General features: G+C 33.2%; 4 protein-coding genes across 8 annotated transcripts in view; 3 read left to right on the forward strand and 1 right to left on the reverse strand.

Moving 5' to 3' along the window:
• Positions 1-1,249: 1,249 nt before the first annotated feature.
• On the forward strand, positions 1,250-6,124 carry LOC108576407 (retinoblastoma-like protein 1). Of its 2 annotated transcripts, XM_017939396.1 has the most exons (8): positions 1,250-1,387; positions 1,851-2,382; positions 2,474-2,770; positions 3,212-3,313; positions 3,490-3,587; positions 3,673-4,056; positions 4,133-5,518; positions 5,616-6,124. In XM_017939396.1, the coding sequence occupies exons 1-8, from the start codon at positions 1,250-1,252 to the stop codon at positions 5,799-5,801; spliced, it is 3,123 nt and encodes a 1,040-aa protein (XP_017794885.1). In that variant the 3' UTR covers positions 5,802-6,124. The 2 variants fall into 2 exon arrangements, with proteins under 2 accessions (XP_017794885.1, XP_017794886.1); XM_017939397.1 differs by lacking the exon at positions 3,212-3,313.
• A 1,779-nt stretch (positions 6,125-7,903) lies between these two features.
• LOC108576364 lies at positions 7,904-9,088 on the forward strand. The gene is made up of 3 exons (XM_017939336.1): positions 7,904-7,962; positions 8,092-8,683; positions 8,759-9,088. The coding sequence occupies exons 1-3, from the start codon at positions 7,904-7,906 to the stop codon at positions 9,086-9,088; spliced, it is 981 nt and encodes a 326-aa protein (XP_017794825.1).
• A 152-nt stretch (positions 9,089-9,240) lies between these two features.
• Positions 9,241-12,628, reverse strand: LOC108576389 (1-acylglycerol-3-phosphate O-acyltransferase ABHD5). 4 transcript variants are annotated; one of them, XM_017939365.1, is made up of 7 exons: positions 12,530-12,628; positions 11,587-11,663; positions 11,198-11,404; positions 10,501-10,824; positions 10,297-10,414; positions 10,046-10,232; positions 9,241-9,953 (listed from the first exon to the last, which is right to left on the reverse strand). In XM_017939365.1, the coding sequence occupies exons 1-7, from the start codon at positions 12,559-12,561 to the stop codon at positions 9,717-9,719; spliced, it is 1,182 nt and encodes a 393-aa protein (XP_017794854.1). In that variant the 5' UTR covers positions 12,562-12,628; the 3' UTR covers positions 9,241-9,716. The 4 variants fall into 4 exon arrangements, with proteins under 4 accessions (XP_017794854.1, XP_017794857.1, XP_017794855.1 ...); XM_017939368.1 differs by lacking the exon at positions 12,530-12,628 and adding an exon at positions 12,081-12,180; XM_017939366.1 differs by lacking the exon at positions 12,530-12,628 and adding an exon at positions 12,077-12,180.
• Positions 12,629-15,932: 3,304 nt separating this feature from the next.
• LOC108576388 (synaptic vesicle membrane protein VAT-1 homolog-like) overlaps positions 15,933-18,846 on the forward strand; it is a 27,646-nt gene continuing 24,732 nt past the window's right edge. The window contains exon 1 of the mRNA XM_017939363.1: positions 15,933-16,446. Within this exon, the coding sequence (XP_017794852.1) occupies positions 16,145-16,446 (302 nt within the window). The 5' untranslated portion in view covers positions 15,933-16,144. The remainder of the gene's footprint in view (positions 16,447-18,846) is intronic.

Consider the following 18,846-nt stretch of genomic DNA (forward strand, 5'->3'; position numbering starts at 1 on the left):
CCCACGATACCACTGTGTTCGATCAAACTCAGACTTTATACGTTTTATTTCATATTGCGACAAAAAAATTCAAAAAACGACTACTCCGACGCGAGAAATAAACATTCTTCAGTAACAGCACCTTCCTGACATTTCTATGCGATCAAAGAAACTCGGACGACTTAAGCGATGTCTTTTAATCCATGACGCTTGAAGAATTGTATACACACAAAATTCAAACGAATTTACAAATTTTACTGACTCTTAATCTATTGGCAAAATGCCATTCGGAAAAACTCGCGATGTTCCGCTTCCATCGGCCATATTGTATTTACATATTTATACCATGAAAGCGTCATCGACATAGAGCGCTTTCTAGTTTCATGCGTATTGCTTTTTGCATTATATTTAATGATTCAGTTTTCGTCATGAATTTCATAATTATATATTATTAAATTTGGAGGACACAAATTAGGTCAAAATAGAATCCAAATTATTTTATGTAAAAATTACATTAAATATATATAATGTATAATGAATGAGCAAATGATATCAATTAAAGCAACAAAGAAGTACAAAATATATGAAGAGTACAAATATTCGTATATTAGAAATATTCTCTATAAGATCCTTCTTCGCGGGTGACGCAAATGGACACATACATATTTCACTATACAAGACCAATGAGAAAACCGTATTTCAAAATGCGCAGAAAGAACATTGGATTTTTGATTGGATAACACAATCTATCCAAACAAAATATTACATAGTTCTTCCAAAAAAATATTAGCACACACAATAATCTTATTTATTATATTATTTACACATCAGATAACATTCACACATAGCAAAACCTTAATTATACTCTATGAAAAACATGAAAATCCTTTTCTAAAGATTTGCCGCTTATTTTAGTTTCACTGTTTTGAAGATCGTAAAATCTATCGATGCGTATTCGATACTCTAGAAATATTTAAATGGAAATTTTTTTATTTTGTTCGTAACACAAAATGTATTCAACCATTTTTTTCTAGACATATTTCTCAGAATAAAATAATCATTGCACACATAAAATTTTCTTGCAAAATCGACCTAAGGATTTTTTTCTTATAATTGCCATTCTACATTTCCCGCCAACATGGCAAATATGGCGAAACTCGAGTCGTTTCCCGCCAAGCCCTCACGGAGCTCTCGTATGGCGCACCTCAGTTGTATAGCAGTATAAATTAATCGTGTTTTCTTGTGGTTTTCCTCGAGTTTTCCGACAAAAATGGGGCAGTCGGACGATGTAGAAGATTCTACTTACAGTAGACATCAAGATTTGTGTCAGAAATTGAATATGGATGCAACTGCTGCATCTGAAGCTTGGAAATCTTATGAGACTATTCGACAAAATTATACTCTTGAGGTATTTTTTGAATTACTCATCGCTGTGGTTATTTCGAATCGTTCTAATAAGTTCAAATTGAATTGTATTGTTTCTAGCCCCACTAACTGTACATCGCAAACGAATTGTTTTTAGTATTTATTTATGACGCACAAATTCATTTACTTTTCTGTTTAACGTTTAACATTGTTGTATTCGCGGTTTGTTTTAGTTAATTGATTAAAGCGCACAAATTTAAAACAATAAGGCAGTACATTAATTGCGCATATCAATTTTAAAATGTGAATATTACTTGTATTTCAAGAGAAACAAATTTATGGAAAAACATGATTAATTCATCAAAACTTTACAATGTATTTCATTTTTCATTTCTCTTTACTTATAAAAATATATATGTAAGATTTATATCTAAATTTTTTGAAAATAATATGCTTACATATATGTGTATATTATACATAGATAAGAATTTCTATCTATTTTTTAGGGTGATCAATTACATTGGATAGGATGTGCATTATATGTAGCTTGCCGTAAGTCTTCTATACCTACTGTTGGAAAAACTGGTACTAATGTAGAAGGAAATTGTGTGTCACTGACACGTTTATTACAATTGTGCAACCTTCCACTGATACAATTTTTTACCAAAAGTAAGTTTTGGGCTGACATGGCCAACATGCCACAAGATTTCCGCTCAAAGATTGAAAAGCTTGAAGGGAACTTTGCTGTTTCCATGGTTATATTTAAAAAGTATCAGCCAATCTTTACTGACATATTCAAAGATCCAATAGATGATATTTCACGTCCACCAAGATCTAGACGACACAAAGCAATGCCTTGTACTCCTGCAAGGGTATTTGAATTTTGTTGGACATTATTTATTTGCATAAAAGGAGCATTTCCAGATATCTCTGATGATCTGGTTAATTCTTATCATCTTCTCTTGGTTTGCTGTGACCTTATATATAGCAATGCCCTGTTAGCCAACAGAAAAGACCTTTTAAATCCTCATTTTCCTGGTAAATATATGATGATTATATATTTCAGCAAAAGAAAGAATACCATTTCATAATATCTTGTAATATCTTTCATTTATGTATTCTTTGGTAGGTCTACCATCAAACTTCAATGATGAAAATTATACCCCACCTCAGACAGCAAATTGTATAGTTAGCTTATTGTGTGAACGCCATGAAGCTATTGCAGTTGAAGCTAAAGTCATTAAGGAATATTATCTAAAGAATCACATTAATAAATTATTCAATGAAAGAGTTCTACGTGGTGATCAGTCAAATTTCTCTGGTATTTTAGAAGCTTTAAATTTTGATGGCAATAATAAAGCTATCAATAGAGTCTATGAACAACATGTACTGAGTGTTGGAGACTTTGATGAAAGAATTTTCTTAGGTAACTATTTTTTTAAATTTGCTTATAAGCAATAAAATAATGCTTGTACATAAAGTGCAATAATGCTGCTAGTTATATGCCTGTATGCTTTCTTTTGCTTTGATAAACCTAAATCAGGTTCAAGCTATAGATTTTAATATTTTGTAAATAATTTCGTAGAATTTATGACAAAATTATAATGTACATATGAAATTATAATACAAATAAAATAATAGGTTTATATTATTATTTGTAGGATATTTAAAAATAGCACATTTTACTGCTTGTATGTAATTATCTACATAGAATTTTCAAGGTTATTTTCTAGATCTGCTTATGTTTTTTGATTTGCATTTTTTTAAAAATGGACAGAATGACTGATAATCTTCATTTTGTCTTTCAATAATTTTCATTTCTTGCTGTTAATCAATTTGTGTCTGCTTTGCCTTGGCTATGGTGTAGCTGATTGGAGGAGAATCAGATTAAATGGAATATCAAGCTTGGAAATTGTTGGAGGAGATCTAAGTTGTCATGCTAAATTATCTAAAGCTATTTCTATGAAAGGTAGGTTTCTAATATGTAGCAAGCTTAACTTTGCTGTAAAAACTAATAATAACTTTAGTGGTAGATAATATTGTTTTGGCATGAATAATATATACTTTGATGTAAATATTATCTTATCTTAAAAGCAAAATATCAGTAAGTATTCACAGATATTATGTAATTTCACTTTGTTTCAGGACATGATGCTAGTAATAATATTGGTTCTCCTACACAGATGATGAATATTGGTGATCTTCAAGAACAATTTCAAATGAAAAGAGAACAATATAGTGGAGTAAGTATTGAAATAATTATATGTTTGTATCATCTGAAATAATTCTATCATTTGAACTATATTTATATTATGGAAATTTTCACAGCAAATACAACATTTAGCTCCACCTACACCACTAACTGGACGTAGTTACCTCAGACCAAAAGACATTACTAATGTTACACCAGTGTCTGCTGCAACTCAAAGTGTTATTCGACTTCAAGCTATGTTGGCAGGTCAAACTTCACCAAGTGAAAACTTGTTGCAAATTCTGAATAGTTGTTCTCAGGATGTAAAGACACTTGTCGAGACGAAAGTTAAAGAACTAGGTGAACAGTTTTGTGCCAATTATAACAAAAGTACAAACGCAAACGAAAGTACGTCAGACTTTGGAAAGAAAAGACTTTATTTAGGTAAAACCCTCTTCTACAGACTCTTAGAAATGATTTTAAACGATGAGAAACGCAAGAAACCGAATTACGATGTAACGGTATGTCGATTAATTAAAAAAAAAATTAAATAAAACCAATCGATCGATGAATAATATATATCTTTGTATGTTGTAGAATCTTCTTACGAAGGAAATATTTATTCAGTGTTTATTTGCTTGCTGCTTAGAGATTGTCATTTACTCATATAAAAGTAACGACAAAATTTTCCCTTGGATTCTCAAAGCCCTAAACTTGGATGCCTATTATTTCTATAAAGTGATAGAAATTATTGTCAGAGCGGAGGATCAATTGTCCCGTGATGTTGTGAAGCACCTAAATCAAATAGAGGAAAAGATTCTAGAGTCACTTGCATGGCGAAGTGATAGTCCTTTGTGGGGAGCCATTCAGTCCACACCAGAAGGTGTCCCTAGTTGTGAAGAGGTGTCTTTGCCTGGAATGCTGGAGACTGTTGACCCAAATATTCCAGGACAACCGGTGTTGAGAAGAATTGCTTTGGACCGTGGAAATCACCACGATGTGCAACAAAGTCCTATTTCCTCTGCCTCGGAAAGATTTCAGTCTCCCGTTGCAGCATCCGGTGTTGCCAAGAAACGTTTGTTCTCTGATACCAGAATCGGTGGACAAAGTATATTACGAGTGGCAGGTCAAAGCGTGTTACCATCGAAAGTTTTAACCATCGATGGTAATTCGAGAATACTTTTGCTACCTGAACAAATTACAGTTCCAAGATCTTCCAACGTACAAACCGCGAGTACTCCTATGCAAACGCTAACAATGAACAGGGAACCAGCGAAACCAAAACGAACAGGTTCTGTCGCACTGTTCTTCAGAAAATTTTACAATCTGGCTAGCGTTCGCATGTTGGATTTATGCGGATCGTTAGAAATAATGGATACAGATTTAAAGAAGAAGATATGGACAATCTTCGAATACTCTGTCAAAGAGCGAACAGAATTAATGAAGGATCGTCATCTTGATCAAATTTTAATGTGTGCAATTTACGTGATATGTAAACTGGCGAAGATGGAAAAGAATTCGTTTACTGAAATTATGCGGTGTTATCGATTACAGCCGCAGGCGGAGTCTCACATATACAGATCAGTACTTATAGTCAAAACACCGTCTGGTGAATCACAAAGGAATAACGAAGAGACTGGGCAAAAAGATGCGTCGGATAAAGAAACGAATGTGGCGCCTCCTACGCCCACGAATATGGCTGGAACGTCACAAAATTTTGGAGAGGAGACGCGTGGTGATTTAATCAAGTTTTATAATACAGTATACGTACCACAGGTTAAAGAGGTGGCGAATAAGTTAGGACTGGCACGCGGTAGCGTGATGAATCTGTCGTTAAGTCCACTGCCAAAGGGGAAACCTCCTGCAAGCTCACCTGTCAGACGTGTCACCAGTAGTATTATGACGCGTACATTAGATCCAAAAGCTATTTCAGCTTCCCCAGCGCCGCAACTTAGTTATTGCTTTAGTCGTAGTCCTGCTAAGGTAAATTTAAATCATACTTTTATCTTATACGAGTATAAAAATTGTTTTTAAATAAACATATATGTGTATTTACATGTTCCCTTCTTTTTTGTAATAGGATTTAGAGGCTATTAATAAGATGGTGATTTCTGTTGACCCGAAACGATCAGTTGGCAAACGTCTTTTATCAGATGACACCGACGTGGAGATGTCAGAGGGAACATCTCCGATCAAAAAGACAACTGCCTTTGTCGCACGTAAATTAGAGAACATCATTGGCGAACGGCGTACACAAAATCAATAAGAGATTTTCAGTTGAGTGTCGAATAGAATTATCAAGAATATGGGTAACAAAAGGAAAAATTTCTAGACGGCATCTTCGTTTCTGTTGAATAAAAAAAAATTGATTAAAAAGTCAAACGAGTAGGAACAACCATTTTGAAGTCGAATTTTTGTTTCTTGGCTGTGTGGCTTAAAATAAATGAAATGTTCGCTTCTCAGGTATGATCATGTTAGAAACAGAGAAAGGCCCGTACGATACCTGATCGTATGTAAGGATACGATATTGTTATATTGAGTAAAGCCAGAGTTTTATTTCCAGTGCTTTCTTACGTGTATTTCAATCAATTAAACCGAAGCACGAATATTTTAAGTGTTTTGAAGGGAATGATTTCGAGATGTAAAAGAAATAATAATTTGGGCATTTTCTTAGCACTTCGTCCTTAGATATAGTTTAATTTTAAATATTTTATAACATATTCTATTTACGTTATGCAAGTATTTCTTTATTACACAGTAAAAGGAAAGAATCTTTTAATATCTCAAACTGACAGAGAATATCAAAACTGTAAAAGTTGCTTTAAGTTTTGAAACACGAAAAATATTACAGGATTATAAATGAATTACTTTAAAATGAATTGTTTGATCTTCGTGTTTCACTGGAAATGATTCTGACTTTTATTGATATCACTGATCAATGGTATTTAGATCGAGCTATGTATTCTCTCTGAAGTTATATATAACTTATATATAATGTATGATGAATTTGTAAGAGTTACGGCCATAGATGGTAAAAGAACTTTACTTTACCAGTAGATATAAGCATGCTGGAAAGGCAGTGAGTGCTCGAAGCATGCAAATACGATTTGGGTGATATTTAATTAAATTTATTAGGCGTAAGTTTGAGTCTAAAAAAAATTCAACGTTCGATCGTTTGATATATATTCTTTGATCTTTGAACGTAATAAGTTATTCGCGTTTCTCGAGATTTCATTCGTTTCGCGAACTGAGATCATCGACTTCCGGTCACGTATAATGGCGTGCATATTAGATGTAAGCGTTTTTCAAATTTGACTTTTGATCTCATTAATCTGTCTTTTTATTACCAAACAATACATATAAATTACAAATGTTATTATTATTAAGATTAGAGTGACATTCGAATGACTTAGGATTGGAAAAAGAGCTGTGGTCTCTCAGAGAAATTTTGCATAAATGTGGAACAATTTTATAACAAAATTTGCAAATAAGAAAGAAAAAAGAAATCAATTTCCTCGAACCGAAGTCATAACGTGATTGTAAAATCAATTTTTTACTATCGCTGTTAACAAAATGCTTCCAACACAAATAATGTATTTGCAAAGTTTTCGAGCTAGAACAATGATTCGATGAGGAAGAGATTTTATTTCTCGTTGCACAATTATGGCAGTTCCTCTAACGACTTCATTTAGATAAAACGAAAGTGTAAAGAATTTTATTGGCATATAATAATTATTAAATAGTTTATGTGTACATAGTATTGTAATTCGAAAGTAAATTAGAAAAAATAAAAACCGGAAATTTTATATGTTACACCTGTTCTAACGTAATTGAAAATAAGTATCTTGAACAATATTGTATACGTAATAGATCTTGCATATTTACTGCTCACTTATGCAGTTTTACTTTATTACCATTATCATTTGTTAATGGTAATTAAAAGTAATATCACAGAGCGGATTTACATTTGAAAATTTTGCAGGTTGGGAAACTTGAAAATTGTACGACTTGTCTAGAGCAATTGAACTTAAACGAATTAGAATATATTTTGATAATAACTTGAAAACAATAGAAAAGTAGAAACTATTGTTATATTGAAACAACTAAAAATGCCAACTTATTGTTTATTGCAGCTAATAAATTGTAATGCTCACGAGAATGCATTACTGAAAGACATAACCTAACAAGACTTGGAAAAACGTTCTATACAAACAGAATTTGTCGATAAGAAAATTATTGTAACCAAAATACCTTAATGTTATTTTCATAAGAAAAATACCTTTTTATTTTATATATATCAAATAATTTGCAAATTAGTGCTTTCAATAAAGTATTGTTATATTAAGAGAAACTAATGCACCACCAAAAATGTATTTTCTCCTTAGAGTGCAAAATACACAACTGTCTAGCTTAAAACAAATATCAAGGTATATTTTTACTAATAGATATATCTATTATAAATACATTTGTTCATTTCATAAATTTTATTTTATGTTATATTATAGTTATTTGATATTTACAAGATAATTTTTTAATCAAACATTATAAACATGCAGAGATCCATTTGAGTATATAATAAATCCTTCTTCTAATGAAGCACCGAAGAAGCAACTTTCTGTACATACAACACGAAGAATGAATGTTTTGAATAAAGTATTTATGGAACATATTACAGATATGATGTCAACTGGGGAAATAGACCCTGAGATTCTAAATAGAAATATAGAAATTTCTCATGTAAAGGTTACACCAGATTTTAAAACAATCAATATATATTGGATAAATAATAGTCCTGAAAAATCTGGTACAGACGAACTATTAAAAGAATGTACCTTTAAATTAAGGCATGTGTTGTCTCAACTTCGAGTCATAGGCAATGTACCACCTATACAATTTGTAAAGTGTAAAGGTATTGGTGCATTGAAAGAAGTAGAGCAGAAATTGAAAACTCTAGACCTTGGGGAAGACTATGTACCCAGTCCATATCCAAATGTCTTGCATCATACTGTTTGTGCATCCAGAATAGATCATACTGAAGAAGTACAAAACGAGAGAAGTCTAAATGACTCAAAGGACATCTTCACTGTAACTTTACCAATAATGAGACATGATGTGTTTGGAATAGACCATTACCGAATTATGACAAAGGTACATCATTTACATACATAAAATAGCCATCAAAATCAGTAAATGTTATTTAATAATTTTATTTCTTTATTATAGATTAAAGCTTCATTAAAGAAATCACAGAAAGCTCACAAAAGACAGACAATAAATATACAATCAAATTCAATTTCTCCTTCTGAACAAAATGTAGAAAATGTTCCAAACTATTTAACTGATAAGGAACAGCAAGTACTTTTTGCCAAATTCTTAAGTCAAAAACGAAAGGAACGAAAACATAAAATGGAATATTTTAGAACAGACAATTTTGTTGATGATTATGAAAAGCAGGATGATGGTGATGATTACGATGATGATGATGATGTTGAAATTAATGATGATGAAGATTTTGATGAATACATTGATAAAGAGTTTAAAAGATTACATTAAATATTAAATATATAATTAAACCAGTTTGTATAACAAAGTTTTTATACATTCAGGGAAAACTAATATTCACAGTTAATTTTATTTTATATTACATTTGTACATAAGGTACAATTCAATTTCCCTCCACTAAATTTAAAACGTAATATGTGGTGGTATATTTATCAAAATCATTGATCCCATTGATTGAATTTGATTTTATTATAGTTTTTGATTTTGTACGTTCCGTCTGCGAACTACCATAAGTATTTGTTTTAAAATGCTTCCATAAATTGTGCTCTCATTCCCTCCCGAAATTTATATTACAATATTTGTACTTACAATCTTAGAAAGAAATTAAAATTTACACAAATAATCGACATCAACATTCTTACATTTGAAGGTTAATGAACTTATATTAAAGAGTGAGTACTGTTATCCTTGAAACAATTCAAGGAATTATAAATTATCAAAATAACAAAGCGCAACATAAATTAGAAATTAAATTGTACAATAATAATAATCAACATGTGATTGTTTGGTATCTTGCAATACATATGGCTAGTCTAAATCACACAATTCACGCAGTTCATTGCACTGTGCACATTCATGTCAAGAAATACAATTTAAGAATAAAATGTTATCCTATATTTCAACTAGATCGTGTTTGTGACGTATTTAATTCTTGTTCTTGCACAGTCTTTGAGTCGTCCTCTTCATTTGCTAAAATAAGTGAAATTTGTTGGTCATTTATGGCTTTAAGATTCGAATGAACGTTTGACTGTGTTAAATGGGGTATCGAATCACTTAGATTGCATGCTTCTAATACATGTTTATTGAAAGTTTCACTTTTATCCGCATAAACATGATGTCCTGCTCCTGTTATCGCCTAGAATAAATGAAAATACAAAATTAAAATAATTAAAAATTTATAATATCAATATCTTACTTTCTATTGTATTTTCTTCTTTTAATTTTTACCTGAACATTAATATAAGACGATGATCTGGCGTGTTTAAGTGTTTCCCAACTCGAATTGTCGACCCATGATCGACTACCATACAAAAGAGTTATAGGAATTTCTGGACTCAGCTTATCCATCCTTTTAACGATAGGATTTTTGGCCCAGCCAAAGTGTTGCATCATCGCGTGAAATGCACTCTCGCCCCTTTTTATTAAACATATGAAAATTAAATTTTTTAATTTCAAATTTACCAATTTAAAATACTCACGACGGTGTTTGTGTATTGCATTGATGTAAATACTGTGAAATCACTGCAGTGTCGTTTTTTAATACAGGTGTAAATTTCTTTACTATATCTGGCCTTGTTTTTTCAATTAACCACTGTCCTAAAACAAACAATATTTCTAATAATACAACACTCATTAGTCCGAAAATTTCAAGACAAGAAAATTGTACTAGAGAAAAAACTAACCAAATGGACCAGCTGCTCTGACTGGCCATAAGGGGTTTAATGGTTCCATTATGTACACTATAACTTTCACCCACATAGGTGCCCTTGAAATTCGTTCTATAGGTCTTTCTGGAAAACCCCAAGGATCCGCAAGAATAAGGTGCTTAATCCTTTCAGGATGTTGCATACTGTATGATGCAGCAAGAAAGCCACCCATTGAATGACCCAGAAGTACAAATTTCTCCAAGTGCATTTCTCTCCTCCATTCTTCAATGGAACGAACTAGCTGGTTTTCAGCTTCTTGTGCTTGACTACTAAAAATGGGGCGACTGCTTCTACCAAAACCTAAATAGAAAGAATTAAATACTCTCAATAAAACACAAAATAGAACTAACAGATTATATGTAAGATACAATACTGTCTATAAAAAAAAAATTAAAATATATTTTTATTATATAATAAAGAAGATATAAATTTAAAATAATGAATACAGTGATAATGAAATAGATATTTAAGAATATGCAACATCACTTATTTCATAAATTATATATAACTCCAAAGTTCAATCTTATTCATCTATGAGTCATACATGATAATTGTACTCAAGAACAAAGCATATCTCTAAACAACCTATAGTATGTTACTTCATTGCAAGATTTTCCAAGATTTCAGTACATAAAATGCATGACTGAATAAAACTATATGTTTTTATATTTACCTAATATATCAATGGCATATACCGGCCTCTGAGAGGCCAAAGCGTCAAGGTTTAAACACCATAATGCTACTCCTGCTCCTAATCCATGTAATAGAACAATTGGTGTCTTTGGTGAATCCTGATTCAAGGAAATAGTCCATATTTTATCTGAAGTTCCTACAACTGGCCCTATATCCACATACCACCCTCGATATGCAGTTCTCATACCTACAACATTTGTAAAATGATTTGGCTAATAATACTACATTTAAAATTACATATTTAAACCAAGCAAAATATCATTAAACATACAACTTACCCCCGAAATTGAAAATAAATTTACTTTACCTTACAAACATCAAAATCCACAAAGCAACATCATAAAATTTTCTTCACAGCAAATAACTTACATGAAAGAATTTTCTTCTCAGCAGCACGTAACATAGTTGAAGATGAGCCAGACCAGCTAAACCATTCCCAAAACCAGCTAATAAACGAATAAAATTAACTTTCAATAAAGTTATCAGAACTGATAATAAAAAGCTCAATCTTTTATAAATTGTACAACATTACATCATGCTTTGTATAATTATAAAATTACATTCTTATAACAGTTCTTAATATGAAATTTAATTTAATTACTGATTGCATATGTAATTATAAAAAGTGTTTACTTTATGTGGTACATACCATTGATCTGTATCTTTCTACTGTTTTTTTTTTTTTCTGTGGTACTGTTACAATGTAGTTTTACAAATGTGATGTTGTTATGACTTAAATGACACTGAACTTGAAAAATTGTCTCACGTTATATAATAATCCTGACAAGCATGATAACAATGAAATACACATACGATAAATTTTGAACATTTTTAATGTGCATATTAAGAAAAAAATTACCTACGTATTTTGTACGTAAAATAAACCGGAAGTAGAATTAACTACATATTTCTGTGGTTACGATTCGTCGTACTAAAATTGTTTAGCACGTGACCTTGAAATGCAATCCAACGTGACATAGTTAATTCTTTGACTTCAACAATCATTTTTCTTTACACTTGTACGTATTGTATCGAAATACTTTTACATGTTACTGTATCTATAATACAAATCTATTAATCATAATGAAAATTTTTATCGTAACATTAAAACGTTGAAATTTTTTCATTTAAATCTTGATCACGGAAGATCGTAAATCAGAATGACGTAATGTGCGGAAAAGTGTGGCAAACCGTCGATGTTGTTTAAAGTCGCCAAAATCGACATAAAATCAATGAAAAGCGTGAATTAAAAAAAAGAGACCAGAAGTGACAGTTATAACGAAAAATTTGTTTAAATTTGTTAGATACGCACCTTTTCGATCTGACACCTTCATGATCTGCCATTAGCTTTTACGATGCTTTGGCTGTTCGTTTACGATGATTTCTTTGTTGACAATGTGGAAAAACAGTACGACGACGTAGCCAATTCTATTATCTAGTCGTTGTCGATTCGAGTATACTGCCTCTATTGAAAAATGGAAGGGTGGGAGAATCAGCTGATATACATATGTGCTGGAGAATTCGTGGAGTTCCTTTTTCGTAAAATACAAAATACACATTTGATCATGTGATATTACATAGATATCATTTTTAAAATACGCGACAATTGCGTTCTATCAGTACATTATCTTTTCAGAATTATATTGTATCAATAAACAGTGTTTCACCTAATGAGAGTAACATAACCTAATACTTAAACGATAACACTACTTATGTATGTATGTAGGTGCTGTATATCACAATTTTTGATAAAGATGATGATTAAGTGTTAGTTAAATAATATTCGTACCGTACTAGGGTGTTTTGAATAGTTTTTATCTCGCAAATTATTTAAAATCGCGACAATTTAATGATATGGCGATTTGATAATTTTTTTAAGATCTTTATCAAAAACTACACGTATGTACGATACCTACGATGAAGTGTACTTTTCTTTTCTAATGTATAACTTTATGTTTATACTATTCCACATCTATTAATACGAAATTTATAAAAAAAATATGTACGTGACAATAAATTTAATCAATCTTACATGAAATACAGCAATTAGAGATAAAAACCTACTTTCATTGTTATCGGAAAACGTTTAAGATTAAAGGTCTTTGTATATTGCCAATAACGAAAAAAATTGATTAACCTCTACTTAATTTATTAAAAATGTACAAAAATAATGATTAAAATATAAATTTATTCATTATTATTTTTTTTCAATTTAATTTCTTTAAATATTTTGAATTTGCGAGTAATTAGATTATTCGCACGATTAGTGCTTGCCTTTACAGTCTCATATGGTAAATGAAACTAAACCCCCATCTTTGTAACACGCAAACAAGGTGTAAGCATGGTACAATGAAGAATATCAGACAAGGCATTTTATAATGATCAGAGAGCCTCTGTATACAGGCTCTGGGTGCTTTTGGCTCTCCCGACAATATGAGCTATTCATCCCAATCAGCACATCCTCATTGCACTCGTGCATGATTCTCATTACTCGGTCCAATTGTTTCGGGAATTCAAAGTTGCATGATAGTTGACGGATTGCACTTCTCCTTTTGTACTTTCGATGTACAAATACATACATATATAGGAATTGTACTGTATAAATAAAAAGTAAAAATATTAACAGACCTAAAAGAAAAAAATAGGTTTTAGTAATAATAGGTAAAAAAAAGAAGGGAACTACAAGACGTTCAATACCACCAGAAATAAGAATCGATAACTTTATAATTCAAGTAAAACACACTATAACAGATTTTTCAATTTATATGTACATCAGGATGCAATATTTGAATCGTAATTTTAACATAGAGGAAGTAATTAATGTTTCTCGATGCACAAATATTTGAAAAAAGTTTGGTTATTAAAGGACAAAAGTGAGAGCACGTGACACCTCCTACTCTCATCCCAAAAAATGATTGCCATGCTATTTTTATTTTGCTATATTAAAAAAAATACATGGGGGGGTAGGGAAGGAGGGTGGCAAAGCGTTTACATTTCGAAAGGCGTGTTCAAGAAAAGGCAGGATGTAATGCGCCTGTCTGTACTGCGATATGACGCATAGCGTGCGTGGCGTAAGGATACACGTGCGGTGTCGGGCGTCGTCTGCTGGCACTACTTTTCTGTCTGCCAGTCAGAGAAAGGGATCTCGAACGAAACAGGCAATTTCAGTACCTAAGATTGCACGTTGCATTGTATTGCCGTTTCATTATCACTGAATAAATTATGCGAATTTTTATTCATAAATAATTCATTTTTTATAATAAATTTCCATACTTTTTCGCGTGAAAATAATATTTGTATTTTAAACTCGAGTTTTATATACCATATAAGTTACAAAATTGTATAGGAATTTTTAATTTTCAAATTTTTCATAACTCTATCCAATGAAGTAAAAGATGCATATTTTCATTATTCCTATACTCACAATAAAATAGGGATTTTTTAATTTCATTTTTACTGAAAAATGCAACGTATTTCAAATCCGATCGATAATTCGCGAACAGAACTTGAAGCTTGTTTTCAAATATCGTTAATACACAAGTGCGTTTATCGGTCAATTTCTATTGTTTCTTAACGACGCAATTAGCTACCGACGAGAAAGAAACCACTTTTCTTCGACGCATCCGCGCCAATGATTCACGATACAAAGGCGTATCCTTCAGACTCCATGCCCTTCTGTCGCGTCGGATTAATTTCCACGTGCAGCTACTCCAACGTTTCAATTACATTCTCCGTCTCAATAGTTTTCGTTTCATCTCCAATCCATTATACGTCAGAACACTCAATCTGCATAATTCCATTTGTAACCATTAAATACCGATTATACATGTAACCGAATCATATCGTGTTCGACTTTATCGACTTTAGCTATCTTCATGCTACATTTTCGTTTACACATTTATCGATCGTAATCGTCAGTCTCGTGTGAAGCAAGCCGTACTGTTATTAATGTTATTAACAACATACGATCATTCCGGAAAAACGACACCACTGACTGACACACCTCGAACAATCGGACACGATATACGATATTCCCTAGTAATGACCTCGATATTATGATCAGTGAGGAGAAACAAGTTTATTCATTTTTTCTTTTCCTTTCTGCATACTTATAACATCGTGTTCTGACAGTCTATAATCGCAGTACTTCGTGATCAAATATGAGGTGTTATACGTATAATCGTACCATACTATACTACAGATCTGATTTTGAGATCCAATTCGTTATTCAATGTATGAGTTCAGAAGTTAAACTTATTTACGACACAATCTACAAAAATCGTTTTATTTAAAATGATTCCTAAAAACACACTATCATCCCTTCATGGTTTTCTATGGAGTATTGTGTCCACCGCGTGGACGACAGTTAAAAGGATGCATATCGGAGGGTGGATCGATCGTCGAAAATCGTAGTCGAAGACGCGTTAACAGCATGGGTTAATACGAATTTACCAGAGAGTGAGAGAGAGGGGGGACTACTTTTTAATCGTGAACACACCAATGCTCCACGGACTCGCGGCACCTGTCGTACTATGCGCGATGTAGTTTTAACGTGGCGGCGACCGGTGGGACGTGAATGTGCTTTCTGATTGGCCGAGCGAAAGGGGCGCGCGGTTGCTAAGCAACGGCAACACCGCCGCGTCACCGGCCGGCATAGCCGGCTACGAGCGTTCATGCCACTGTGCCGGAAAATTGCGCAGAACGACGTCGGCTCTCGTCGGGTGCAAACGTTCTGCGGTTTAAGGATACGCGCAAAGGAAAGACTCTTACTGAGATTTTATTCCTTCTATCTCTTCTTCACTTTTCTTTGTCGAATAGAGAACCTTTCGTTGGCGTTGTTAATCGAAGGTTACGCGCAGAACAAAAAGACATATTACCGGATCAGCGGTTAGGCTTTTGAGTAGACGCAAAAGTAGTCAAAGGAAAAATGGCAGAGGACAAGAACGAAACCAGCCCGAGCGCAGAGGGTGAAAAGCCACCACAGGAAGCGGCGCCGTCCAAGCAGGAGAAGGAAGAGACGAAAGAAAGCAAAGAGGAGGAAAAGAAAGTCGAAGAGAATGGCGACGGTGATAAACCGAAGGAGAACGGCGAGGAGAAACCCACGCCAGAGCCGAAGGACATGCGGGCTATAGTACTGAACGGTTTCGGCGGACTGAAAAGTGTCAAGGCTCTCAGGAAGCCTGAGCCCACCCTTGCCGAGGGAGAGGTCCTCATCCGAGTTAAAGCATGGTGAGTAGATATGTGCATTCACTTGTTTTTTTTCTTGCTGTTATACTATCATTTTTGCGTGAAATGGTTGAACATGTAATGTCCGAATTGGGTTTAGGGTAACATAGTATAGATGAGGTGGAAATCACGCGTTAATTGAATAACAGCCATATTACAAATATCTTTACTTTGCGATATTAGTGAGTGGTTTTGCGAATGTCGTTGAGTTCTTGTTTCACCGGTAAAATCCAAGCGAATCTGATGAAAGGGAGAGGAAGTTAATTGAGATTGATGTGACGTTAACGGAATCAAAGCGACATTTTGATAGCGTCTGTTATCCTGTTTGAATGTAAAGTAGTTAAGAGCCACTAAATATGGTTACCTTTAAAAATATGTATGATAGGTTTTTTTACTTTTATACTAGTAGTCGATATTAACCATTTTTCATGATCGAATCGATGTATGTATTGAAAGTATGTTTAAGCTCTAGTCAACACGATCGGTTTCGATAGTTTGTTATTCGTTCGGACGAAGGTGAATCGCCTGAAGGAAAACAAAATAGAAAATATGGTGTGTCGGGGTTTCGACCCGTGCGTATACATAGCCGTTACGGTACCAGTGCATCTTTGAAATTTAAGGCGTGGTATCTGTTCCCCGAGTCGCTGGTAATTAGAATTTCATTGCTACGTTACGCAGCGGATGAGTAATTTTATAACGGATGCCAAGGAATTTTAATAAAAACATTTAATAGTCTAGTTTGTGTAAACGTTCAACTCATTTCGATTAAAACTTCTGTTTTGCGTATTTCTTCATGTAAAGTCATTTTACCAACTGTATAATCAGTTTTCAATTAAATTTTTTATCCTGCTTCAGCACAGTCATATTAAAAATTGTTTTACAATTTTTATTACAAAAATATATTTTCCGCGAATTTTTAACGAATTAGCGTAGCATGAAAGTAACTACTACCATTCTCGCTAAAAACAACCTGCATCCGTCGAATCGACGTTTCACGAGGGGTCGCCTCGACGAAAAAGTGTTATCCGGCATTTGTAAGGACGCGATGCGGTCTGCGCGCTAAATAGGCGGCTACATTTATAGAATACTTATTCGTGCATTTAATGTCTGTGCATGCGTTCGCAGATACGCAAAACGGCATATGATAAGCCGTTCAACTGCGTCTACTAAACTCTACTAAACTGCGTCTGGTGTGTTCATCTTTAAACATACATTAACTTCGATTGTGTCGCTTGTACATTTATATATGGATTGCATGTACTACATACGTGTGAAAGTTAATAGAATAGAATTAAAACGTTGCTATGATAATGGATATATATTACGTAGGAAGTTGCTGTGCTTTGGCAAACCATGTTTGATAGCTCTACGTGATGTCCATTAATTCAAACGTGGGAAAGAGGATTATTAGGCAGGCAAGCATGCCGTTAATGCATGTACCTGCAACGATATCAGGGTACACTTTATTTCATGTATTACATTCGTGTTGTGTGCTACATAATGTTCACATACATGAATTATAGTTGCAAAAATTTGGATATATAAAAGAATAGATATTACGCGATATTGTTCTACATCGATCTCACTTTCATTTTTCTTTTGCAACTTTTATGTGTATTCTTCATGGTTCGGCAGGTTTTAGAATTTTTGCCATGTTCGTACACTTCGATGTAATACGTTTTGAAACGGCGAACGACAAATTTGCAAACGATAAATAGCCGCCGTTATCTTTCGCACCTTGCCATTTGCACAGCAAGTAGTGTTCTGTATAATTGTGCGATTATGAGGAAACAATAATCCTTCACGTTAAAGATGTTAACAAAATTTCTATAATATTTGTGTAAGAATTATTTTTCTTTTTCTTAATTATACAGAACATTGATCCCATTGGCGGAACTTTGTTTTTAGAAAGCATCGTGCGCTCGTGAAATCCGTATAGTCGGCCACTTGCACAGGACTCTCTCTGACGGTTGCGTTACGGACACGGCAAAAAACCTATTCGACATATGTTCCACGAATTCTATGCCTTCTCGGGTAATGATCTCCTTAAAACACTTATCTCTATTCTCTCGTCAATAAACTTCCATTCTTATCACCGATAAAGTCGATTTCTCTTGAAATTAAACAAAGAATGTTCTCAAGCTAACACAACCTCTTTAACAAAAACTTGAAACATCAACATTATCAATTGTGCAAACATCGGTTATCCACCCTCGTAATATTCCACGTAATGTAATATCCCATTTTCACAAGATTTTTTCCCATCGATAAGCTAAAAGTTCTAAAGAAAAAGCGTCCTCTTTTGTTTCGTCCTTTCGCACGCGTACACATTGGATGCGATCGTATGCACCGACACGCGTTTCTCCAATACAAAGTGGAATCGGTAGCGTTTCTGTGCCATGG

Source organism: Habropoda laboriosa, unplaced genomic scaffold (genome assembly GCF_001263275.1).
Source record: "Habropoda laboriosa isolate 0110345459 unplaced genomic scaffold, ASM126327v1 scaffold291, whole genome shotgun sequence".
Taxonomy (NCBI): Eukaryota; Metazoa; Arthropoda; class Insecta; order Hymenoptera; family Apidae; genus Habropoda; species Habropoda laboriosa.